This window comes from Anopheles funestus, chromosome 3RL (assembly GCF_943734845.2).
Source record: "Anopheles funestus chromosome 3RL, idAnoFuneDA-416_04, whole genome shotgun sequence".
Lineage (NCBI taxonomy): Eukaryota > Metazoa > Arthropoda > Insecta > Diptera > Culicidae > Anopheles > Anopheles funestus.
This window is the reverse complement of record NC_064599.1, coordinates 77,533,901-77,560,962: the sequence shown is the minus strand read 5'-3', so window position 1 is coordinate 77,560,962 and position 27,062 is coordinate 77,533,901. Positions and strand designations below refer to the sequence as shown.

The 27,062-nt window shown below is 41.5% G+C and overlaps 3 protein-coding genes across 15 annotated transcripts; 1 reads left to right on the top strand and 2 right to left on the bottom strand.

Moving 5' to 3' along the window:
* Positions 1–33: 33 nt before the first annotated feature.
* On the top strand, positions 34–26,581 carry LOC125768164 (protein argonaute-2). 13 transcript variants are annotated; one of them, XM_049435481.1, is made up of 15 exons: positions 142–233; positions 1,189–1,256; positions 1,572–1,753; positions 9,654–9,795; positions 16,316–16,390; positions 18,281–18,890; positions 18,957–19,051; positions 19,199–19,421; positions 19,504–19,749; positions 19,811–19,976; positions 20,352–20,691; positions 20,774–20,940; positions 21,029–21,547; positions 21,632–21,801; positions 22,067–26,581. In XM_049435481.1, exons 4-15 carry the CDS (start codon positions 9,678–9,680, stop codon positions 22,203–22,205), a joined length of 2,868 nt encoding a protein of 955 aa, XP_049291438.1. In that variant the 5' UTR covers positions 142–233; positions 1,189–1,256; positions 1,572–1,753; positions 9,654–9,677; the 3' UTR covers positions 22,206–26,581. The 13 variants fall into 13 exon arrangements, with proteins under 13 accessions (XP_049291441.1, XP_049291439.1, XP_049291437.1 ...); XM_049435484.1 differs by lacking the exons at positions 142–233; positions 1,189–1,256 and adding an exon at positions 34–49; XM_049435482.1 differs by lacking the exons at positions 142–233; positions 1,189–1,256 and adding an exon at positions 46–135.
* Positions 8,864–9,059, bottom strand: LOC125768190 (uncharacterized). Its single transcript, XM_049435528.1, has one exon. It carries the CDS (start codon positions 9,057–9,059, stop codon positions 8,874–8,876), a length of 186 nt encoding a protein of 61 aa, XP_049291485.1. The 3' UTR covers positions 8,864–8,873.
* Positions 8,864–10,453, bottom strand: LOC125768189 (uncharacterized). The gene is made up of 3 exons (XM_049435527.1): positions 10,199–10,453; positions 9,353–9,480; positions 8,864–9,282 (listed from the first exon to the last, which is right to left on the bottom strand). Exons 1-3 carry the CDS (start codon positions 10,342–10,344, stop codon positions 9,107–9,109), a joined length of 450 nt encoding a protein of 149 aa, XP_049291484.1. The 5' UTR covers positions 10,345–10,453; the 3' UTR covers positions 8,864–9,106.
* Positions 26,582–27,062: the final 481 nt, after the last annotated feature.

Genomic DNA, 27,062 nt, shown 5'->3' with positions numbered 1-27,062 from the left:
GCTGCTCGGGACCTACTCGATCTCATTCGCTGTTCGGTTGCCGTTGCCGGTGCGTGTTTTCTTGCGTGTTGTTGGGGTTGATGCGGATTTTGGTCGATTCTTCGTACGAAACTGCGTCATCGTTACGTTTCGCACGTACGCCAACCGTTCCAGCTTGTACTCACTCACTCACCAACATCATCGTCATCATCATCATCATCATCAGCGGCAGCAGCAGCCAGCCAACCCTATCGGTGTGTACGAAGCTTGTGTCGATTGTTTTGTGCCTCGAAGGCCATACGTCGCGCGCAATTCTACCATCCCAGACCGCAGCAAAAAAAAACCCTTCTTTTCCTGTGGCAAATTGTGCGTTTGTGTTGTATGCTGTATGCAACTAGATAAAGCAAACAACAAACAAACCAACAACAACAAAAAAATAACCACCCCGGCCGGTCCCGGGACCGATGCGTGTTATTTGTGTGCGTTCTTCCCGTATGCGTTTCGGTTTGGTGTTTCGCAGATTTGTTTTCTGCTGCTTTTATTACGCGTGCATATTTCGCGCGTCTGCATCACGTATGTGTGCATCGCCGATGGTGACGGTCCACGAATACCGGTGCGTTCCGTGTGTGTTTGTCGTTCAACGTGTCGGTTTTTCCTGTGAAGGTTCTTTCAAGTTTGTTGCCCCCACGGATATATTTCACGCCCGGGTTTGGTTGAAATCCAAAGAAAGTTTTGTTCGGAAGATTACGTTGCACTTTATGCAGATATGTTCCAGTTTAATTGAGTTTAATGTTAGACTTTTTAATGGAGATTTAATGAAAAATTATTACACAGACAAATGTAATTAATTAAAGCATCACACTTAAATAACATTTTATTTGCTTTGACAAATTTTTTTACTTCCTTCTTGTTCTACACTTTTCACTCGAAAAATAAAGCTTCTAATCAGAATGCAAATTATTTGAGGGAAAAAATATGAAGACAAAATTCAAAACTTATCACACGTGTATCACACAAAAGAAACACGCAATCACCAACCATGCCGGGCTATCGTGGTGTTCGTGGGAAATGTGCAACAATTAGCAATCACGGATAGAAAACAAACAAACTAGTAATTAATATGAAATCCGAACATTCGATAGCAAAACATAGAAGTTCCTTCAATTGTTAATAAGATGGTGTGTTGTTTTTCCTCCCTAACCTACACAGGGTGCGTATGCGTATGTGTGTGTGTGCGTAGGCGAAAATTCTTCTCACGTGTGGGCGTACAGGTGTTGGTGAGTCACTACACTGTGCCATGGAAGTGGTGTGTTTATCGTGCGAAAAATACCTTTCCCGATAAGGTGCTCGTCGTGTAGCAAAATTGAAAAGCCGTAAATCTTTCTAAGTAAACGTAGGTTTTGTGCAGTACTTGGCAATATTGATAATGCGTGTTTTGTGTGGTTGTGCTACACTTTACAAGAAAAGAAAATGTAACGTGATCCCGGTAGTGAAGTGAGCATCTGTGCAGCTTCCCTCTTTTTTGGGGGGTTTGTGGGGATAGTGAAAAAGTGGAAATTGGAAATTATTATATTGAAATTATATTTTCTCAGTACCACCGTGTGAAGATAAATATTTAAAGATAAAGCTTTATACACTAAGTGTGAAGAAATCGGGGAAGATAATTTTTAGTGTTTTTTGCGTGCGTGTGTGAAACACTTTATGTTAGTAGACGTCACGACGTCAGGTCCAGGTTAGCTGTTGCGGACGTGCAAAAAATCAACCACAAAAAAGGGTAAGTAGGTGTAGATTTACGTTTCAGGTGACCTTGATAAGTAGCACTGTTTTTTAGTAGACAAAAGACTTCTAAAGGCGAACAGAAGCAAACAAGAGGTTTCATTTATTTATTCTCATTCGAATAAAAAAAAAGTTTAATATGAAAGCTTCGTTAGAGGACAGAAAAAATAAATAAAGAATATTATTTATCTAAATATTTTCAACATAAAGTTAAACACTGAAATAAACTCGTACCAAGACTAAAGTAACACTTCTTGCTTTGTTTTTCCATTATCATCGCGCTTTACAATCCCCTGGTGGTTGCGCTTATCGGCGGTTATCGATGGAACTGTTATCGGAAGTTTGTTTGCTGTAAAAGTTTTCCCTTCGCACGGCACAAACCGGCTGCTTTCAATTCCAATAAAGGGTAGCTCGCCTTTGCTTGCCATTTCGGTTGAGACGACAAATCCGAAGGAGAAGAACGTTCAGAAGCTATTTGTCTTGTTATTTTGTTGTTCTTTTTGTTTGTGGTCTTAAAATGTTCTCTCTCTCTCCCTCTCTCTCTCTCTTTCTCTTTTGGCCATTCTCTCTATGAAAACTTCGTCATAAAACGATGCAGACACCGACCTTGCTGGCCCATTTACACGACCTTGTACCTTGGCAATAGAACGTGCGAAAACGTTTTCTACTTTTGTTGTCAAATGTTCTAAGCTGGTGTGGGTGTTGTTCCGCGATGGTTTAGTATCTGTTACAACACGATAAAAAAACATATGGGAAAGAAATATTACCAAATATGGTTTTATTCCACAGCACAGGCTACATATGTTTTTGTACTTTTATTTGAATCAATTGTGTAATTGAATAATTTGAATAGAAATTTCCCTTTTTCTTTACCCTATAAGGGGAAGTTATACTCTAAGGAGATCGAAATTTGAGTAATTTTTTGTGTTCTCAAAGTTAAACTACCTTATATATTGATTTGCTGACATTGCATCCAAAAGCACAGCGATCCAAAGATTAATTTTTTTTTTTGGAAAAAATAGCTTTTATCTAGGATTTTGAAATATTCATTTCATTACAAAATGGAAAGCATTTTTTTATATATTCTACTAATAATCGTTTTCAAACTACAACGAATTTATGGCAATCAAATCTTCCACTTCCTGGATAAGATAACGAATTTTAACCCACAGAAAAGAGTCGAAAGAGAAAACTTTGTGTATGAAAAGAACGGCAACCTTTTCGCCACTTTAATTATAGCTCCTGTTTAATAATGACCTCTTTTTCAGTTTTCCCCCCGCTTGGACGGTGTGCTTAAAAATAGCCACCAAAGTCAGGAACAGGGTGAAACGGGGAAAAAGGCATTTGGGGGAAAATGGGCTTTTGAAAGTCATACACAAAGCAGCATAATTCATGATGGTGGAAGTGGTTGAAAAATGCCCTCTCGACGGAACCGTCTACGATCGATCCGTATCCGATCTGGATCTCGATCGATCCGAACGGTGTGATGAAATTTCGTTTTTTGTTGTTGCCATATTCCTGAAGATTTCAACTCATTCGCGTATTCGCAAAGGAAGGCTTACAAGCTTACTTGTATCATGTACGATCATGTTTCGGTTTTGGGGTTGCTTAAGCGAACCCTCCTCCCCACACCAATTTCATCCCCCACCCTCCACCCTCAGATGAGATAACGGCTTGTGTGCTTGTGCATTCTCTTCTCTTTTCTCGCTGGCCCGGTTTCTTTTTCGTGACGAAAATGGCAAATTCGCGTATGAAAGAGTAGCGCAAACAAAAATTGCGTTCCGCGGTTTTTTATGCGAACACACACACAGCGAAAGAGCTCCCCAGGAGGAAGGGAGAGAGAGAGATAGAAATACATTGGTCAGCAGATTTGATGGCCATCGTAACGTGCGCTCCATTCCCAGATATTTTTTTTCGACTTCGCCAATATTCGTTCAGGTTGTTGCAGAATGATCGAATAAAATTGACCAACAGACCCGGCCAGACGAACGAACGAGCGAACGGCCAGACGGATGGATAGATTTTTCGTGTTTGGCCTCGGGCTCTGGCTCTCGTCCAGTCCAGTGTACCAGTGTAAAGAAACACAAACGAAAAAAAAAGAACCGAGCTGGGCTCCAATGGGGCCAACATCGAGAGAAAAGGTCTACCACAGACGCACACACAAAAACGACTCCTCCGGACGCCGGTAGTAACCACAACCAAGTAAAATCAGCAGAGAGAAACAACGAAAACCAAAAAAAAAAGCAAAACCAGTTTACATCCTCACCAAAATAGAAACCAAGAAAAAAAAACAACAGAACTCAAGACAAGAACTGACTGAGCGAAGGCAAAAAAAAAGACAGGAATGGATCTTCACCGTATGAAAAGATACAACAGCAACAAAGGTCCGTAATGAATTGGTTTGGCACTGTGTCCTCTGGGCCCTTTTAAATTTGCAGCTTCAATATGAGGAAGAATGTTTATAACTCAACTTTATGAAATTAATGAAAAATACTAAATAAAACTAGAAGATACGAAAGAGAATTAAACAAAATTGTCTTCTAGTGTTAACAAAATATGTTTCAAATCGGTTTCTTCCTTCAAATCAAAGACACTAGTATTTAGTGGATTGTAATTTCTTTTTCATCAATTATTACTGTTTTTTAAGCAAATCCTTGGTGTGACTAGAAACTGAAAAATACAAATTTGGTAATTATGTTAGTCAATTTTTCTTTTGAAGGTAAAGCACACAATTTTGTCAACCACTGTGTACAGGACGCTGTCCATCGAAAGTCCCAGCATACAGTACGATCATGACACAGTTTGTTAATATGCGAAAGAGGGAGAAAGAGAGAGAAAGAGAGAAAAAGGAATCCAAATTTGCCAAATGAAACCGATACGTTCCGAAGCGCCCGGGACAATGATTGGGCTCGAGATGAATGCGTGGAGACTGGCGTATAAAACATTGGGACCGCAAAGAAAGAAAAAACACCGAAATAATAACCTTTACGTATTTCGGCAGTCGCCACACGCTTGCTCCATACTCTGGTCCAAGGCACCAGACTGGCCAGGCGGCCGTTTAATGCTTTTGGGGCACAGGAAACTGTGACCGCGTTGGTGGTGTGCGTCTTGTGCAGATGAAAGGTACGGTGCATAATGGTTCCGTATTCCAGGTGTGGCACTGTGCCGTCCCTTTCACCGGATGCTGGATCAGTTGGAATGTAATCTTTGCCAAGCGTACTCCGGTAATTTGGATGCTTTTTTTTTGTTCAAATAAATATCGCCTGAAGAAGTATAAATGAATGCAAAAGATTTCCTTTTCAGACGTCAGACATTAAGTATGGTACGCCAATAGCAGGGAAGAACTAAGCGGTGGAGCTATAAAATATGAAACATTAATGCTATAAATTTACCACTCTAAGCACTTTCTTAGCAACACGCGTTACCATCCTCGAAATGAATTATTCAGATGGCTGTCCTTCCTTGATATTAAAGAGCAAATTTGCAACTTCCCACTCTGTCGCTGAAACAGGGGCAAACACCAGCATGGAGAAAAACTCACCCACACTACTAAAACAAACAATGTTTACCTATTTTTTGGTGTTGCTGTTGTTTTTATTACATCCCATGGAAAATGGCAAATGGCGATCGGGTGTTCGCATTTTCCCAAGGGCAATCCTATCACTTTCACCTACTCACGGCGGTTGGTGCGCGTGTCCTGCTTGCGCTTGATGATGGCAAACGTGTGAAAGGAAAAACCACAACTGGTTGGCAGAATGAGAGAGCGAGAACGTGAGAACGAGAGAGCGAACGGTTGTCCGCATTTTCTTCCAAGGATATTCAAGATATTCGGGACAGGAGCACAGGCGTCTGGGTGAAAAGTGGGTAAAAGGTTAAAGGATTACTTCATACTGATGGTGCTTGCAAAGGAGAACTTGAACTTGGCTTTGGTGATGGAGTAATCGGTCAAGCTTTTGTTGTTGTTTTTGGGACAAAGGACCAAATTGCGAACGAAAAGACTTTTCTCAGTTATGGTTTATTTTATCAAAAATAAGAGCATTTGATAGAATTAAAAATTTGATTAGTGTACTACATTCAACATGAATTATACTAAGAGTTCTTGAAGTTGAAGTTGAGCTGTGGACATAAAAACGATACAGCTTACTGGATGTTTTTGAGAACCTCAAACAATCGTCTTAAAGTAGTTCTCAACTTACCAAAAAAAGGTGGTTATTTGTCGCAATCAACTACTGGCATTCGTATGTAGTTCGTATTTCCAAGAACTTCAAAGATCCCATGTCCTTTAAATTAGACGACTGCAATGTCGTCCGCTCAGTATTCGAATATCCCTGGCCATCCGGCTTTTTCGTATCGAAGTTGCACTACTAGGTTTTACCATTTTTTGATCATCTCTTGCACTTTCATTTTCCGTTGCAAACATTCAAAAGCTGTCCAAAAACTCTTCAAGGATAGTCATAGGAATGGCTATAGACATTCATAGAGCATAGGAGTGGTAAAATTGTTGGTGGCATCTACCTTTACTTCAAAGTGATTTAAAATAGAGGTCTTTTATAATTCGAATTCCTTTAGCAGCTGGGGTGTCTACGCCATTCAAATATATGACACTAAGATGTGGATATATTGGGGAATTCAATGGATGTAAGCGAAATCTTCCTCCTCATGCACATCAGTGACCATGAACAGCAAAACCAGACATCCAAGCAAGCAAATTTCCCAAAAAGGCTTTCACATGCAGTTTGACACTTAAGCTCCAACACCTTTTATCTATTGCTTATTTCCAACACTTGTTAGCTACATTTGGCAGTGTTTTGTTCGCGCCCTGGATGCCGGCCGGTTTAACAAAAAAGTTGGTCGTGTTTGTGATGGAGCTAATGGCGGTGCTTGAGCCGTGTAAAATTTATTGCGTTGCAGAAAAATACATCGACAGGGTCTCGGCTATGGGGAGAGAGCTCAGTACAGCATGACGGGCATGACTTCATCGTGCCGTGTGTGTGTGTGCGCGCTCCCAGTTGCAATTCCCGGTCATTGCTCAACGCGATTCGATTTCTGTATTCCTCTGCCTGGTGACGGGAAAGGAGGGTTTAGCGGTGATGAGTTCGCGATGGGGGTTAAAACTGCATTCGTGCTCATTTGGTGCATTCGATGGAGAATGTGCATTCCATTTTACTCTCGCGCTCATCGTCACTCATACGCCGTAGAGCGAATGCAATTAATGTTTTAAAATATAAATTCAGCACGAATTTGTTACAAACAAAACGTAGTAATGTGGGAGTGCTTTTGTAAAGACTGATACAAAATCAAATTTAACTTACTAAGTAAACTGACAGTAAATTGTTGTGTAAATTGTTTAGAGATTTTGCCGTCGCTCTCCGGCATAATGACGTCAAGGGAACTAAACCATGAATTCACACTATTGCATCGTCGGCTAAAAGTGGCCACGAATGGAATAAACTAAAGTAAACAGTTCAGGAATTGAATATTGCCACTTAAAAATACTTCACTTGTATGGAAACCTCTTTTAAGAGCAATTTTAACCAATATGTTGCGGTTTACAGTGGCGTCATCTATCGATTCATCTGCGTACTTTCGCAAGGCAAATTTTAATTTAAATTTATTTTATTCTAACCAAACTTTTTAAGAACTTAAGGTTCTGGAGCATCGTTTTCCAACTCCAAAATGATTCTATAGTGCATTTCAACCCTCCCACTTCCCTCCTCCCCTTCCTCCCCTTCCTCCCTTCACCATCAACAGGCACTCCAGAAAACAGTAACAGCTCGCCAAATCTCTGTTATGTTCTCTCTCACAGTACAGCGCCACTTTTCACTCATCTCACGCATCACCACTCACAATGCTCTCTTGCTCATGCTTTTACAGTGCTCCGCCAGCACTCTTCCTTCTTCAGCACCATTCAGCTGGAACAAACCAACTCAACATACTGCCTTCTATTGTAATAGTGAGAAACGCGGTGGGGTTTTGCTTTTTGGGGGGATGCTTTTAGTCAAAACAGTTCGGCGCTCTGAGAAGAAAACGGCAAACCCCCAACAGAGTCGGCGCATGTAAGTGTGTTTGGCTTGACATTGAACTTGAGACGCCATTTCCCAAATACACACTGATTCTCTGGATTGTGTTATTGTTATTGCTCCCCATAGCACCGGATAGTGTGCGTGTGTGTGTGTTTGCCAAATTTGGTGCTCTAAAACATACAGTGCAGTATCCGTTTCTATTCCACAAAACATCACCAGCAACGGTTTGCTTTTCACTGTGAATCAATCGCAGTAGTCGGGCATTGGTTCCAGCCTTCCATCGGGAAAGAATGAAGCGGGAGGATTTATGGTTCGTGTGAGAATTTTTTTTTCCTACCCCTAGTGAGTGTTGTGAAAGATGTACCAGGTTAACGGGAAGCAAGGGCAACATTTGGTAGGAAGGGTTACGAAAAAGGGATTCATTTAATATTTCACACCGTGTGAAAAAGGCAGTTAACACCTGTGAAGTGAAAAATTACCCCAAACATACACGCAAGCACACACACACCTGTGAAGAGTTGTGAACGGGGCAAAGAAAGAAGAGAAAAAAACACGTCTCCTATCGAGTAACCTACGATTAGAACCATTTTGGCAAAGTGAGTTTTTGTTTTGTGTGTTAAGTAACGAGGGAAACCATTTGGGAAAAAAGGGACCTGAAACACTTCTTTTAGCAGTCCTAAGTGATGTAGATTTGGGAAAAAGTGCGACTGAACAGTGCAAAACATTTGTGGTAGAAATGGAAAGTTTGACGAACATTCTTCAATCGATATCGCCCAGTCGTAGAGAGATGGGAGTGCACCGTTTGCTGCAGGTAATCCTTATCAGAAAGGAAACGTTTTTTTAATGTTAAACCTAAATCTACATGGTGTTGTGATAAGATACTGTTAGTTCCATTTCCTTTTCCTTTCCGTGGAGCTGTTGTCATATTTACATTAAAGCAAAAAACAAAAATTCTCAAATATGCTTTACCCCAGAGATTGCCACGTTCAAGCCTGATTCATTTTTTGGTTTAGACTTTTTAAGCTTTATCTGTTAGAATTAACTTACATTCTTCTTCTGTTGTGTTACACATTCTTTTGCAACCGAAAAAAATGACTAATCGACCGGCTTCAGCGTGATAAACCGGGACAGCACAAACACGACGGCTATGGTGGACAGCACAAAGCAGACGGCAAACATGTAGAAACTCTCCTCCGTAAACACGTCCGTAAATGCCGGTATCTGATGATACCAGTTCTCGATGATGGCCATATGGCCGCCCTTAAGCTTTTTGTGCGACATGTTTCGCTCGGAAAAGGGTTGTTCCCGGTGTGCACGGCGTTCCCCTTCTATCGACGTTTACCAGCACCACCACCACCGGCCTTTTTCTCCGATTTGGTCTTCACTACGCTGGTCGCTATTTCTTTCGGTGCCAGAATGCTCACGTGCTTGTTACAGAGTTTTAGCAGCTCAAGTGTGGACAAATTGGCACTGCTTAGTTCAATCTTTTTCAGCTTTGCTTCCGCTAAAAGAAAAATTAGACAATTACTAGTAATGGATACACTTCCGTTTTGCTCCATTTTGTTGCAACGTACCTTGTACTGATGGTATAAGCTGAAAGACAATGGAGGGTGGCCTTCGGTCGCAGACTACCTCCGTTTTCAGCACACAGGTTGGGTTGGTTTGTGATATTTTCGGTGCCGAAAGATGATGCACAAACTCCCTGTTTGATGAAACAGTACAAAAACAATCTGCGGAGTTAAAACATTCCTTTTTCTTTCATTTTCGTTGCATGTATCGAACGTTCTGGATGTTCGTGTTTTTATGCTGGTTCTCCTCACAACAATCTACTTTCTGTTTCTCTCTAACACGTGGTCTATGTTTTTCCTCTTTCAGACGGCGCACGATTGAAGTGAAGCAATGTCCACGGAAAGGGAACTAACTCCCGGATCAACGCAGCAATTGCACCCGCTGTCCTACTCGGATATGGCCACACACATTCAACTGAACGGAGTAATAATGGGCAAATCGTTTAATGGTAAGGCAAGCACTCCTATACGGTCCCTATAAATACTATCTTCTGCTCGAGGGATGCTACACATTTCCGAATCGACCATCGACCGCGATCTCCTGATTTGGTTTCTAATCTATCTAACGAGATGTAAATATTACCTACGCTTAAGATTGTCTTTACTGCACTTGGCACCGTACAAAACCAAAACCTTCGATGGACACCAGCAAACGCACGGAAAATTTATAGCAAAACCACACGATATGCTGTTCGTAAATGGGTTTCCCAGCTATCGTTCTCAAAATACATCATCGTGCGTTGTTTCATGTTACTCGCGGCGTGACACACGCTTGCGCAGTGGAACAATTTGCAACCATATTTTCCTGACGCGTTTCGAACAACGGGAACAACCGGGTATCGGCTCTCTTACCTCGTCGGGGTGGTATTCTCGTCGAACGGATCGAAGCACACCGTGATACGTTGCACCGCTTTCAGGTTGACCAGTTTGAGCTGTTTTCCGATGGCAGATACAATGCCACCCGAGCGCCGAAATGCTCCGCCGACTTTGATGGACATGTTGCCGGGATTTTAATGTTGATTAAGCCGATGCTAATGTTTTCCTTAATGCGGTTTCAGTTTCATAACAATTAGTTGTGCAAAGGTTGACGTTCTTCTCTTGACAGTGATGTTTCGCTTGATAGGCGGCGAATGTCAGGGCGAAACTTATGTTCGAAATATGAATCGTTGATTCAAACACGATGTTCGAAACACGTTCAATATGTTCGTTGTGGTCTTTGAAAAGTTGTTTACAATGTTTGGAAGTAGTGGAATTTATCTCATAACTTTTTGAAAATCTCCAAAACGAAGTACTAAATGTTTAAGTTAACTAATTAATACACTACGGACAAACGACCGATTCAAGTGCAGTTCAGTGCCGAACGAAAGCGGTTTCGAAGTGCATGTTCGAAGTTCGAACATGTTCGGCAATGTTCGGGGCACGCGTTTACAACATGCCCGCTCGGGAGTTGGGTGCTTTAAGGTGTTTGTGCGGAAAGAGAAAAGTTGTGGCGGATGCATCATTCTTTTTCTTCTTCGAGTTTCCCAACGAAACGCGCGCTGTTTGCGGATAGTGTGATAAATTTGTGAAAAATAACCGTCCCACATCGGTCTGGGGTACGGGCAGGAAGTTTGCACAAGTCGGTGACCAAGTGTGGTGTGCGTTTTTTTTTCGGGGTCGTGCTCTGGGCCCGTGGGGAGAACAGTTGTGTGTCGCTGAGCTGTAGGGCGGCAGTGTGTGTGAGTGTGGAGCGAGATCGAACGGGAAAAAAAAGAAAGACCAGTGTGTGCCGTGGCCCCCGTAATTGAGTGAAATAAGGTTGTCCCCACGACGTTGCCAGGCAGGCAGAAACGGGCAGTAAAAGCAACGTGCATCCAAAATGTATCCAGTAGGCCAACGTAAGTAAAATGCGTTACGGGGGACAACATGCATTTCAGCAATCGTGCAATCAGATTCATCATCATCATCTTCCCAGAGAAGCAGCCAGTAGCAGCAGAATAAGCAAAAGCGGTGTAGTGGTGTTGGTGCAGTAGTGTGCCGTTAGTAGTGGTAGTGGTGGTGGTTGCGGTGGGCTAATTGTGTGTAGAAGATTCTTTCCATCATCCCCTTCTCGTAAGCCTTATTTTCCAACGAAGCAAGGAATGGTAGCGGATAATAAGGAAAGGAAAACCAAAAAAAGTCAATTACCGGAAAATATGCAATTTGTGAAACTGTGGCTGGTAGCAATATGACGTATCTATGCATGCAACTGTTGGTGAGGAATGGTCCCTTTTTTCACACATATTAGACGGGATTAGAGTTGGGTTTTTCATAGTGTAAGTGCGTGCATGTGCGGACTTGTGCTTCCGAGCCGTGAAGAAATCGTCTGTTGTGCGCAAGTGGCTGTTTGCGAATGTGTGCGTGCGTGTGTGTAGATGCGTGCGTGTGTTTTGAACCCATGATGCGAATGTGTATGCGTATACGTCTTGGGTACAAACCAGAGCAACGGTTTCAACAAAAAAAAAATACCCCACCGAATGAGGTCGTGGCATCAGGGGAAGAGTTTACGCAAAGAATGTTGCTTACATCGAAATAAAAAAACGTAGCGTTTTGGCAGCATATGTCGTCTCTTTGTCGTAACATGCGCTTGGAATCACCACGATGAAATGTGGTGTCACCTGCCCTATGGTGTGTGCATAGAGAATTCGTTGTTTCTGTGTGTGCGTTTTTGTTGTTGAAAGGCATTCGAACGTCGAAATGTGTGCAAACCGCTGGAATGGTGCTGTGTCGGTGTAGTAGTGGCAATCATTTGCGTATAGCGAGACGGTGTGCGAGCGCGTGTGTGAGCGACTGCTATGTATGAAAAGAGAGTGAGTGAGAAGGGTAAAGCCCTAGAGAGATGGAATTGTTTCAGTACATCGCAAAACATCGAACGTCGTGTGTACAACGGTACACCGACACACTCACACCACGTCACACCACACCACAATCACAATTTACGGATACGCACATCGAATGATGGCGCCGCTTTGACACAAAGCACACAACATAGAACGAGTAACATTTTTTTTTTTGGTGTATGCTGCTGTCGGCCGACTTCAGCGAAAGCGACGATTTTCCCCTTCCGCATACGTTCATGTTGATTGGATTAGCGCAGGCGGTGGAAATGGACGTTTTGGAAGGTTAAAAAAGATGGAGATAGTGCCTTACTGCCTGCAAATTCTTTGGCAAATGTCAACAACCCAAGGGGGGATGGTTTTGGTCAATCGCATAAAACCGCCAAAACGATGATGGAATAGCATTTTTGTTACACTTATTATTTTGATTTGTAAACAGCAATTGCAGTGTTTGATAAGGAAATTAAATGTTATGAAAGAGGCATACAGCATGGTGGTGAAATTATGTGGTTGCTCATAGCCGACAGCATAACGAATGATGAAATTTAATGAGACGATAGCATGTTCGTACTGTTTCTCATATGATGATGACATCTAACAAAATATTGCCTTCATGTGTGGAAGTTGCTCGATACAACATGGTTACATTGAAGGTCTTCAACAAGGCAGAGCCAGAACCAAATTCCACCAGGAACCTTTGAAACCTTAATGACGAATATAACATGAAGCTATGTATTGTTTGATCGTCATGATCGTTCTAATTAATTTTGAACATGGAACACAACTGAATAAAGGTCCTCAAATAAGAGATTAATGATGAACAAGAGACTAATTTCACCTTCAATCAAATCCAAATGACTGATCGGATATGTTTAGGTGTTAATGTGAGGAAGAAAGTATCTCAACATCATTTTTGTTTTGGCTGCACGGTGCCAAAAACGAAACATTCAAGAAACTTTGGCCTGATATGGAATGTACAGCATCTGCTCAGATAAAAAAGACCAGAGATAAGCTTGAAACTATGGCCTGTAGTTTATAATTTGAATTTAATCAATTTAATGAAAATGGTATGCTCTTTGAGTGAACATTCTCCAACAATCAATCCAGGTAATAACATATACGGATCGTTTTCCAAAAAAGGGTATTTGTCAACTTAAAGTATCTGTAGAAAAGATCGAAGCTAGTGTCATATATTTATTGTAATGAAATAATTCCACTACTGATTGCTAAGTCGATTTTGCATAAAACTGAAACTCCTTTAGTCGTTTTTGACAGAAAGATCCGCTATGGGATTTGAAGAATGACAGATAGTGGTCAAGTATTTTGGATCTCCACTTTTAGTCATAAGGAAGTTTAGTTTAAGGAAGTTGAACAGATATTAGTTCGCGGATATACGACTTACAATTGTTTCCAGCTACGTTCGGATATCGTGTGCCATCTGTCTTGAACCGCATGCCGCCTGCTTCGAATCGCGTGCCATCACCTTCGAAAGCGTGCCAGTACGGTTGAATCGTGTGCCACTACGTTCGAATTTGACGGCTTATACAAAGTCATAATGTGATAAATTAAATTGTAAAAATTTTCTCCAAAAATGTCAAACACAAGATTGCTTACCAATGAAAATAGCTCCATCATCATTAATTTGATAGAAAATAAAAACATAACAAACTTACAAAAACAATTGTCAACTCGCACTCATTTTTCATTCTTAGGGCAAGGATGGCCCTCGCAGGAAAACTGCCCAATACCAAATCGGCCCAGACGCCTTTGTTTACCCAAACACAGACACACCCGCAAAAAAGTCGCCCGGCGGTTCTAATGCCCGCGCGCGACAATGGAAAATCGTCTTGCAATTCACGCACCACAAATTGTTGTTGCGTTGTAACCTAATTTTTGGGTGTCTACCACGTCAACCTTCCCTGGCGTCGATCAGACCCCAAAACATTCCGCAAACAAAACGAACATTAAAACAAAACAAAAAAAAAACACCTCCATCGAACACATTTGTTGATTTGTGTTGTGGCCCCCTTTAGGTCGTTTGGAAACTGGTGTCAAAATAAGAAAAGAAAAGAAAAAAGAGGAAACAATCAACATATTCCCCACAGGCGATGTTTTGTTTGGTAGGCGATGTTATTTCTGCCCGTTTTCCGCACGGTTATCTCTCGTGTGATTCGTTATCTTTCTCTCGCTCGTTTGATATGTTGACGAAAGAGAAGCAAATGAATAGTTCTTTGTTTTCATAACATTTTGCGTATTTCTAGTGATTCATTCTCTCTCGCTCTGTCGCTCACACAACTACATTTCGACTTATGTGCTATCTTGCTCGTAGAACGTCGAAGGATTTTTTGTTGTGTGTGGGGTTAAAACAACATTCGGGTACACACGGTGGAGTTTGTGGGTCATCGACATCTGAACAGTTTGCTCTCGCTCGCTGAGCTTTTCCTTCTCGCTCGCTCTCTGAACATTAGAAATGTGTTTTTATGCTGCTGTGGAATGTCTGTGCGTTTAGTATTGCAGCAGAAAGTCGCCGTTAGGAAGGGAAAAAAGGGACACTACCACACTGACTGCTTTGTTGAAATTCCGCTCGTATCTGGCGCATATGATCATGATCATTTCCCCGTCACACCACGATCGTTTCGTTGGAAAATAAATCAAAATTAAGCCGTAGTTAAATTTGCGAAGGTCGCCCTTAGGAGTCGCATCTGCTGCTCCACGTGCTTGACGTATTATGAAGTGGGAGGGAAGGTTTAAAAAGGGGAGAATTTGAGTTGGCAAAGCACTTGTTTTTTCTCTCCGATTCACAGCTTTCTACTGTTCATCCACGCATAACATTGCCGTGGTTTTTTTTCTATCTTTTCATCGTTGTGATTTATGCTTTCCCTGTACACAGCAACGAGCATTTATTGATCAATTCTGTGTCTGCATATATACAAATGTATGTCTTCGTTGTGTAAATACATCTAATCTGTCGCGATGTGTAGTGTCCGTCTCTCTGTGTGCATGACGCTGCAGAAAGAATACTCCAGGGTCGGGGTTTATCACGAACAACACTAATCAACAACATACCTAAAACCGACACACACAAGAAAGAAGAAAAAAACATTGCTCCTTTCCATCAGCTTATCTCGTGCGCATCGTTCGAACTAGCTTTATGTTATGCAGATTTTAACAGTGGCGCTTCAACGGCTTTAAAATTCTTATTCCTAACATTTAAATATTTCACGCATTCGATTTGCTCCTTCTTGCATTGTAAATGATTCATGTAACCGACCACTGGGTGGTGGGGTCGAAGGGGCGGTGGGATGATGCATCGTCAACTGCATCCATGCAAAATCGGTACGGATGAATAATCAATCGCCTAGCGAGCGAATAGAACAGCCTCTGACTCACGGTTTTCGAATGACGTCTTTTAAATCAATGACTGTTGGGGTCTATCATACCTGTGACTAGAACTAGAAAGCCAAGTTAGCTTTGAATTTGATTTTAGATTGTTTTCCTTGAAAATAAATCATTTTTCTTGTAGGGTTTACCCCGGATAGTTTCAAAAGTTCGATATTTGCTCGACTGTATGTCAGATACTGTTTAAAAAATTAAGTATTCTAACCTAAAATATGATAGACCCCAGCATCAATTGAATAAATGGATTTGAATATAATTGTTCGGAAGTAAACACTATAATTGGCATAGTTGACAAAAACCATTTTATGACAGTCGTTTTCAGGTGCTGTGACGGTTATCAATCGGTGCATCGATACGGAAAATGTGTAGCATTCTTTACAGAAAAAAAGTTAATCTGTTCTGTTTCTGTAGCATTCCCATGTCAACATATTCTTTATAACTCTCTTTCCCAATTTTCCCACCAAATGAATAGTTAGTTTTCCCTGACTCTTTGTAAAAATGACCCTCTTATATAGCTCTATGTTCCTTCTTATTGCTATTTTTTGCTTCCTTTTTACATATCCCCATATTGTTTTTCTTTTTTACAAAATGAAACAAAATTTCCACCCCCGTGTGTTTCCCGTTTTCTTTTTTTGTTTTTGGTATGGCAAACAACAAATTAAAATGTGCAAAGAAAATATCGTTTTTGTTCTTTTTTTCTTCTCTTTATTTTTAGAATCACCATGGACTTCTTCGCCGCCAAGGCCTCCAAGTCCGTCTCAGTCGCAGACCAGCTTCGATACACTCTCACGTAAAATACCTGCTTACTTCTTGTTTCGATACCTTTTCGAATCTATTATTCATAAATTACCATCAAAAGTGTAGAACAACGACGAGAGAGCATATATGTAAAAAGAAAATCCCGCAAAAGGCCGGCCTTTAGATCAGAAGCTAGAAGAGAAGAAAAAAATCCCGATTGGAACAGTACGATCACTATGGAAAACAATTCCATCAAAGACTCTCGCTTAGTAGGCAATTATACGGGACCGCAACGATAAGTCTCTAATTTATGAATATTTATATTCGAAAACAAACAAAATTCATCATCAAAATTGTTTGCTAAATTTCTACAAAAAACACCACAATGTGCCTTAAATAAAAGCAGAACGAAACCGCTTTTACCAAAACACCGAAAAAACACAATAAGAATGTTGGTTCTGAATCTCGATTTGTTTAGTCCTCGAAGAATTCGAAGCAGGATGTTTTGCTCACAAATTTTTGTTTTTGTTACTTTTACGTTTCCCGCTGTGTCATGGTTTTTTTTTCGAGTCTCGACGATTGCCTTTTTAGCTTACGTTTTTCTTCACTTAAAGAATGAGAGCAAATGCTAAAGTTGGATTTTAAATAGTTTCGCAATAAAAAGGGAATAAATTAGACTTTTTTCTTGATCAAAATGATTACAATTTACGAATCTTTTGTTACTGTAAACAAATCTTACGAAAATGTCAACACTTTATGCACAAAGTTTTTACATAAATGGCGCGAATGTGTTATGCTTTATTTGATACATTTGTCTCTATGTTGCTCATTTTGCACTCAACGTCATGTCGCGCATCCGTGATGATCCATGTTATCGTGTAAATATTTCCTAACTTTCATGTACTTATCTGTTTGTAACTAACAGCTTTAATATAAAATTTTCATAAATTTAACTCTCATTCAATTAACGTTTTACGATAAGATCAGAACTGTTTTTAAGGGAGCCTGTTTTTGTACATATTTATGTTTAATTTATATTAAAAATAGAAGCATCCTATCAGGCATAACATAAGAAAAACGGCAAGCATAAATGGAATCGTTGCGGGATTTTAATGCACAAACGTGTGTCTATTTGTATTTTTCCCACACACACACAATGGAATTATATGTTCTGACAAGCATTATTTGCAATTTATTGTTTTATTCGTTCCACGAAACATCGTTACAGCTAGGAGGTTGTGATTAAAAAAATAAATTCTAAAAATTAAATTTAAAAAATCAAAATCGAAAAAATTGGACGCAATTTTGAATCAATCAAACAGAACACCTCTTAGGGTAGTAACAGGACGCTTAGAAGTGGAGAACAAGACCATTAGCAGATTATTATTGCTATATAATTCCAGTTTCTTTTCATATATATTCTCTGTGTAAATAGTTTCAGGTTGATTGACGTAAATGCAAACTGTTAGGTTTAGGGAATAATTTTATAACGAAAGGAAAACATTCATCTTTTCCTCATCAACACATGGAAGGAACCTCGTCAACTTCCAAGGAAGGATCCAACTGTTAGGAAGAAAGATTGTTCCATCTGTTTCTTCTATGATCACTGTGAATCGTGAAGAAAACACATCCATCATGTCTCACATTTGCTGTAGATGTCTTATGCGATCACGCCATTTTAATGCAATTTTTCTTTTTTTATTTTTCCTTCTTTTCATTGCCTCACATCGATCGTCGTCTTATAAATATTAAAAATACACAATCAACAAACAATTGTATTTCACCAAATTATCTGATTTTGATTGTTTTAATTTTAAAAATATTTGTTTCACAACAAAAATTCTAAACTTGTTGATTGTGGAATTCTATAAAATATTCACACACACAAAAATGCGCCATCTCTATACCTTTACTCGATCATCGGATCGTTCATCGTGTACAGCACCGCCGGCAGGTGCGACGGTCAACCCGACAACGGTGGCGACGACGACCGGAACGCAAGGTGCACAGGCACTCGGTGTCGTACCGGCCACACCACCGGCCCCACCAGACCTGCCGGTGTTCACATGTCCGCGCCGTCCAAATTTGGGCCGCGAAGGCCGACCGATCGTGCTGCGGGCGAACCACTTCCAGATAACGATGCCGCGCGGCTATGTGCATCACTACGACATCAACATCCAGCCGGACAAATGTCCCCGGAAGGTGAACCGCGAAATCATCGAAACGATGGTGCACGCGTACAGCAAGATGTTTGGCGCACTGAAGCCGGTGTTTGACGGGCGCAACAATCTGTACACGCGCGATCTGTTACCGATCGGTAATGATCGGGTCGAGCTGGAGGTAACGTTGCCCGGCGAAGGCAAGGATCGTGTGTTTCGTGTCACGATCAAGTGGGTGGCGCAGGTATCACTGTTCAATCTGGAGGAAGCGCTCGAGGGTCGCACCCGACAGATACCGTACGATGCAATACTGGCGCTGGATGTGGTGATGCGCCATCTGCCGAGCATGACGTACACACCGGTCGGAAGAAGTTTCTTCAGCTCTCCGGATGGGTATGTAGAAGTAGTAAGAAGGAAAGAAGAATCGATTTGTTCTAATAATTTCCATTTTGTTTGTAGGTATTATCACCCGCTGGGTGGAGGCCGTGAGGTGTGGTTTGGTTTCCATCAGAGCGTCAGACCATCGCAGTGGAAAATGATGCTTAACATTGACGGTAAGAATAGAATCGAAAGGTCATTCTATCAAGAGAGCTCTCAAGTAAATTGAGTCGAATGAAACTGAAAATTTCGAGTCAATCGTTTGACTGCTCTTTGAGAAATTCTTGCTACTAATTTCCAAAATGTCATTCACTTTCTTGCAGTGTCGGCTACCGCCTTCTACAAAGCGCAACCGGTGATCGAGTTCATGTGCGAAGTGCTGGACATTAGAGACATTAACGAGCAGCGCAAACCGTTAACCGATTCGCAGCGCGTCAAGTTCACGAAGGAAATCAAGGGGCTCAAGATCGAAATTACCCACTGTGGTACGATGCGACGAAAGTATCGCGTCTGCAATGTGACTCGAAGACCCGCACAAATGCAATCGTAAGTTTGCCTTCAAAAAGATGATGTGTGTTTCTATTTGCTTCTCGTGAATTAAATTGTGCTTTCTTCCAAACTCTTCCAGGTTCCCGTTGCAGCTAGAGAACGGCCAAACGGTGGAGTGTACGGTGGCGAAATACTTCCTCGATAAGTATAAGATGAAGCTGCGCTATCCGCATCTGCCCTGCCTGCAGGTGGGCCAGGAGCACAAACACACTTACCTTCCGCTGGAGGTATGTAACATTGTCGCTGGTCAGCGCTGCATCAAGAAGCTGACGGATATGCAAACGTCTACCATGATCAAGGCAACTGCCCGTTCGGCACCGGATCGGTAAGTGACGGCTCGCGCGGTTGAAGATGATCTTCGTCTAATGCTTTCCCTCAATTTACAGTGAGCGTGAAATTAATAATCTGGTACGACGGGCCGATTTCAACAATGACGCTTATGTGCAGGAGTTCGGTTTAACCATCTCGAACAACATGATGGAGGTGCGTGGACGTGTGCTTCCACCGCCGAAGCTACAGTATGGTGGACGCGTTTCCAGCATGAGCGGACAAGTAAGTTATCAGAGTAGTGCGACATAAACAGCTCATGAGGACACGTGTTTCGTGTCGTCGTGTTGATGGGTAGTTTGTTATTACGATTGTGACTCTTTACAAAAATGTCTAGAAATCCGTTTTTGCTATTGGAGGAGTGTACAGTGAATGTAATATACTGTTGTAAGATTCATTTGTAACGCAAGCTTTTGCTAGTTTCTATTGAATAATACATCGACCAACGGTTTGGTTAAGTGTTTCTCGCTAAAGACCCGCAGTCGTAGTAAGAAATCGCCCAAAGCATAAACACACACACCCAACACAATGAGTGCCTCGGCAGCGGCCATCGGCCATACATCACGCCCCGTAATAGGCATATTAAAATAAGTGAAAAAGTTACTCTCCGGTCCACAGAATAAGGTGAGCTTAGCATTACCAAACCAAGGGGTTTGGGATATGCGAGGCAAACAATTTTTTACTGGCGTCGAGATACGCGTGTGGGCTATCGCCTGCTTCGCACCGCAGCGCACCGTACGGGAGGATGCACTACGGAACTTTACCCAGCAGCTGCAGAAGATTTCCAACGATGCCGGTATGCCGATCATTGGTCAGCCGTGCTTCTGCAAGTACGCCACCGGTCCGGATCAGGTCGAGCCGATGTTCAGATATCTGAAGAGCACGTTCAGTCACCTGCAGCTTGTCGTCGTGGTACTGCCCGGCAAAACGCCCGTTTACGGTAAGTTTGCAATGGGGGAAACAAGACAACAAATTGACTAACAATGCATTCGTTTCGTTTGGATGATGGTTTTCATTTACAGCGGAAGTGAAGCGAGTCGGTGACACGGTTCTCGGTATGGCGACGCAATGTGTTCAGGCTAAAAACGTCAACAAGACGTCACCGCAGACACTGTCCAATCTCTGCTTGAAGATCAACGTGAAGCTGGGCGGAATCAACTCGATCCTGGTGCCATCGATCAGACCAAAGGTGGGTGCTACTTCCCGTTTTGGGAGCTATTCCTTTGCCCTTCATTGTGGGTTCAGCTGTAATCATCGATATCAATTGTCTATTGAAGGTATTCGACGAGCCTGTTATTTTCCTTGGCGCCGATGTAACACATCCACCGGCCGGTGATAACAAAAAGCCCTCAATAGCGGCCGTGGTCGGTTCGATGGATGCGCATCCGTCGCGGTACGCAGCGACGGTGCGCGTACAGCAGCACCGGCAGGAAATTATTCAGGAGCTGAGCAGTATGGTGCGCGAGCTGCTAATCATGTTCTACAAATCGACCGGCGGTTTCAAGCCGCACCGCATCATACTGTACCGGGACGGTGTATCGGAGGGTCAGTTCCCGCACGTACTACAGCACGAGCTGACCGCTATTCGGGAGGCGTGCATAAAGCTAGAGGCAGACTACAAACCAGGCATCACGTTCATCGTGGTGCAGAAACGTCACCACACACGGTTGTTCTGTGCGGACAAGAAGGAGCAGAGTGGTAAATCGGGCAACATTCCAGCCGGTACGACCGTCGATGTGGGCATCACCCATCCGACCGAGTTCGATTTTTACCTGTGCAGTCACCAGGGTATTCAGGTACTGTACCACGCAGCATAGCTCGAGTCGTGTCGAGAGAATTAGGGGCGATGTTAATTGTTTACTCTTCTTTATCGGTTACAGGGTACGAGTCGTCCGTCCCATTACCATGTACTCTGGGACGACAATCACTTCGAATCGGATGAGCTGCAGTGCCTAACGTACCAACTGTGTCACACGTACGTGCGGTGTACTCGATCCGTTTCCATTCCAGCTCCTGCCTACTACGCACATCTGGTTGCATTTAGGGCGAGGTAAGTAACCTGACGGTCACAGAGCATCGCTCGGATTGAAAAGGAGAATATGGGTCTTCCGTTCATTCGTCGATAGCATTGCACTCTTTAAAGTTCAGTTTAAGTTTGCATAATTTGCATTCAAATCGAAATCGTGTCATGGTCCAAAACGTCCCAAAAAGAACACTCGCAAATTGAACGAATGAATGGGAACTTTTATCTTTCCTTAATTGTCTTACGTACAAAGAATGCAATTACAACTGATCCATATTTATCGCCCTTTTAGATACCACTTGGTCGAGAAGGAGCACGATTCTGGCGAAGGATCTCACCAGAGCGGTTGCTCCGAGGACAGAACACCGGGTGCGATGGCACGTGCCATTACCGTACATGCCGATACCAAAAAGGTTATGTACTTTGCTTAAATCAGCAGCAACAGTTTACACAGGACGACGAGACACAGGCGGCACCACGGCCACGTGTCTGAGAAGGCGTGCAGGAGATGGAAAACAAATCAAAAAACACAAAAACGAACAACATTCTAGCTTCCCAAAATGCGCACCCTTACTCGCTTCTGCTGCAATGGAAGCAGGTGTTGATGGGAGAAACGTCGCACCAGCATTAGCAATAGCAGCAGGAGTCGCAGCAGCAGCAGCTGCAAGATGTGCAAGATGGTTAATCCAATTCAAGTACTATTTTATATCCAGATCTCGCCCGTTTATTGGTGTAATGCCGCCCACTGATGCTTTAATTTTTGGACCATTATTCTTAAAAAGTGAATCGTGCTTTATCTCCCCCACCCCAACCCCAACGCTTGCCCTACATAGAAAGTTGTGTATTTGCGATTAACGCACACGATCAGAATCACGAAATTAGTATGGCAACACAATGATACACACCGTGCGTTTTATCATTGCATCACTTCTCAAAGAAAAGTGTCATTTATGAATTGCAACTCAGACGGATGAATTGTTAAAATTTTTAAATGCAACCCATGTCGATGCATGTAGGAATACAGTGTATAGGTTAACGTTTATTTTTTAAACACATCATATTATTATTTTATAGTGGTTGCGATAAAACCATACCTTTTTTTTGCTTCCTTAAGAGCTCAGTACCAGTAGCAGAGTGTAGCTGTGGGATGATGAGAACAAATTCAATACCCATCGTGGTTTAGTTATTTTGTCTTGACCTGATAATATAGAATTAAAATCGAACGATTTGTTGCTCCATTTTTTTTTTGCTGGTAAAACACACCGCTACAAACACTAAAAACAGCTTAGTGCTGATAGTAATGTATGTAAAGTATGTAGTCTATAATAGTTTAGTACAATTGAATTACAAGGGATTTTTATGTCTTAACGTGTAAGCGAACCTGTACCGTTTACTTTGCAAATCAAATGGCTAATTTAATGTGCTAAGCTTCTTATTTCAACTTATGTTACGCATCGTTTGCAGTAGAATAAGCCAGAACAACGATAGGGGTTAGGTATCTTTTTTAGTTGACGTCGAACGGCTAGATGTTGCAGTATAACGGAGCAGTTTCCACTACCGTGTGCCGTTAGTACGTACCGAAAGTGATTGTGTCAGCGAAATGTGTCCTCCATTATCAAAAACAAAACTAGTTTCTGTTTCACACTGCTCAAAAGCACCAACCGTCTTTCCGTTGGACGTTTCGTCCACTTCTCAGGCGGATCACAGTGTTTGTCCTCTACGAGATCTCCGTACCTCAGTTTAAATCACAACCTCTATTGTGCGCCCTGACGAAAAAACATTGCTTACAGCTCAAAAATACGTGAATAATGTTTGCATATAAGGTTAACTACTGCTTTTTAATACTAGCACAAGCTCTCACTACTTACAAGTTAAGCCCTTCTCTCACAACACCACACACCCATCAGCTTTATTCTGTTGTAAATAGTGTTTCAAAATTGTTTCACTGTTGCGCTTTGTTTTGGGCGCGTTTTTTCCCTAAAAGTAGTAGATGCGATCGTTTTGATTTAAATGAAATATTTATCCTTTTCGTTACCGGCGTAACGTGTCTAAACACGTGGTCCGGGAAAGAGCGTGCAGCGCGTTTGTTTGCCTCAAACGACAGCGCACAACAGTTTAATTGTGCCGGGAATTCTTCAGAAGATTTAACACAATCAAACCAAACTGTTCAACACATTTACATTTAAGGATTGTCGCATGACCGGGAAAAGGGAAAGTTGTGCGCCGGGAATAAACAAAACAAAAATCGAATAAGCAACCTATTTACGCCAACGAAAAATTCATCAAACATTAAACAAAATCAAGAATTAGATGATGTAAGAAGTGAATGTGAACGTAGATTCTTACAGAAAACAAAACACAACCAACCGAAAAGCAGAATACGGTTGTCAGCCGCATGTACCATAGGGTGAAATATATTTAAAGCGTGTAACAATTGTACAGGAACACGGTATGATTGTCACGAATCAGATCAATCCCCTCTCGAATTGCAGGAGGCTTTTATTAATGGAAAATTGTGTCAAAAGTACGATGCCACAAGATGAAGAAGAGGGAGTAGAAAGATAGTAAGGGGAGTGACATGATGTCCTTTTTAAAAAAACAAAAAGGGAAGCGAGTTACAGCATGGAATGTACTACAGATGAAGTCTGTGCAGATGTGTGCAGGTGCAGCTGCAGTAGAAATCGGGCTGCTACACTTAATCGTATGATACTTATATAGTAAGAAGAAACGATTTGTATTTGTTTTTTTTTTCTTGTATTGGTTTGCACGTTTTGCGATCGAGTTCAACCATGAGCGAATTAACCCACCCAGAACCATAATACCAATAACCGACAGAACCCAGACAGGCAAGTCGTATTATTCTTATTTCACGAAAGCGGAAGGAAGGATGTAGCAAAAGACAGTAGCTAATCAAAACCAAGTTTCCTTTTGCAGTGCTTTAGCACATTGTGTAGTGTCGATCGCATGAAGGTTTCAGCAAATGCTCCGGTACGGGAAGCTACATCAAATAGCGCGAACCAAATTGAACCGTAACAACATGGCGTGACATGCGTCCACCATTGTATGTTTGGTGCGTGAGTGTGTATGTGTGTGTATTTAAATGGAAATGGTGTAGCAAGCTTTACCCGCTCGGACCATCCCATCTGTGTAGTGTAGGGTTTGAACAATGTTCCAACACTACAAACACACTCAAATCAAGTCTCTTAGCATTAGCAGACATCCACATTCGTTCAGTTATTAATAAGTGTATACTTTGCGCAGCCATTTTGCTTTCTCATTGAAAGATCATCTTTCAAGCTGATAGGTTTAAACGAGTTGGCAAAAACGAGGAACACAGAAATATCACATGTAGAAAAACAAAACTATTTATCACAAAGAAAGGGACGCGACACCGTGTGGTGGCGTGAAGGACGCGCATTGAAGGATTTTAATAAAAGGCTAATTTGTAGTGTGTGATCATGATGCAAGATGGTGTTAGTCAAGAGTTGCTCGTTTGGGTTGGGATTGTGTGGCTTCCTTATTTAACTTTATCCAAGCCAAGAGAAAGAGAACAAAACAAGAATGATGAATGATTCTATAAACATAAAAGGTTAGATATTTGTTTCCAGATAGTGGAAATAGAATGTCAAGTGGTGTACGGTGTACGATGGAGTCACACAGCAGGTACTCGCGCTAGTACCGCATCCATCAAACAAACCAGACATATTAGAAAGGGGGTCAATGTGCCACCAATAAGATGAAACTTGAGACCGGGAATTAGAATGTAAGGCATAAACAAATAATATGAAAAGTACTTTATTATAAATGATTACCGATAAAATGGCGTCGATCACCCCCCAAATTGCTACATTCTCAGCAAACGGGATCATCTCGATAAGATCAACAGAAGAATGCAAGACATGGAACACAAAAACTAACACTCTACGAACATATACACAACTTGCCGCATAGTTGATGCATAGCGGTGTAACAAAGGGACGCCCAATACATTAGGATGTACACAAGTGTGTGTGGTTTTTTTTTATTTCGTTTGTATTGTTTTATTTATTAAGCAAACACAAAACCACAAGCGCAACTGAGAAAGGTTTCTCCAAAAAACAACAGCAACAAACAATCTAGAAAACTCACATACACATATAGGTTTATGCAGATGTTGTTTTAAATCCATGGGCGGCTGGTTCCCTTTTGTGGCAGCGACGTTTACCACAAATGGTTAGTAAGGAACGAGGTTTGCTGAATGTTTTAGCTGTAATTACAACCGAAGCACAAGTCGATCGGGGGTTTCGCTTTTCAATAGCCGTTCTACATACGTATAGTACACATTTCTTCACACTCTCCATTGGAAGGAATTCTTTCACGTGAATTTTACTGTGCATGTAATTGGGTGAGCGACTAAGAGAAAAAAAATCCCCATCCTTGAGGTCTTTATCCCTTTTTGTCTGCTAAAGTTGAAACACGAGTGAGAATGACCAAACATAACATAGTGGAGGGGAAGAAACGAATGTAATAAACGATATGGAAGCGCGCGAAACATAGAAAAGAAGCACACATCGAATGAAGAAACGTGACAAATGAAACCAACACACAACACAGTGACCAAACACACAAAAAAAAACTAAAAAACGCAGACGCTGAATGTATGGGCCGTAATGAGAGAGGTAACAAAAATAACTATATTCAACTTATACAAGGGATTTATAACATATTAAGGTAGTCAAAAAAGCAAACAAGGGAAAAACAAAATCCAATGTGTGTGTGTGTAGGCGGAGTAATCATTATTGAGCAACAGCAAAAGAAAAAAAAACAACCATTAACAAGCAAAATTGTATTTTAGATAAAAAAAGCAACTAAAATAATGAAAAAAGAGAAATCTTTAAAAAGAAAACCCACAGGTTTAAGGGGAAAAAACTAGCAAGTAAGCAACACAACAACAACAAAAGCATAAACTTTAAAGGTAGATCGGGTTAGATGGAAGTGGAAATCTAAATCAAGCAGAAACAAGAAACATCTTCTTTTGTGAAAAATGTCAACAGCACACACATGTACCACACACTGGATCGAATGAATTGGGGCATACCAAAATGATAAAATTAACATGATTCCAAAATATGTGCAACTGTCAAAGAGTTAAGGATACAAAATAACGCTAGATAATGTGAAATGGAAGAAAAGAAAGGAAGGAAGCAATGCACACACACATAGAACTGCAAAACAAAAACACATGGCGTTTGCCATTGTCGGGAGAAAGATATGATCATACGGAAGAGAAAAATGATCATCTGTTGTTT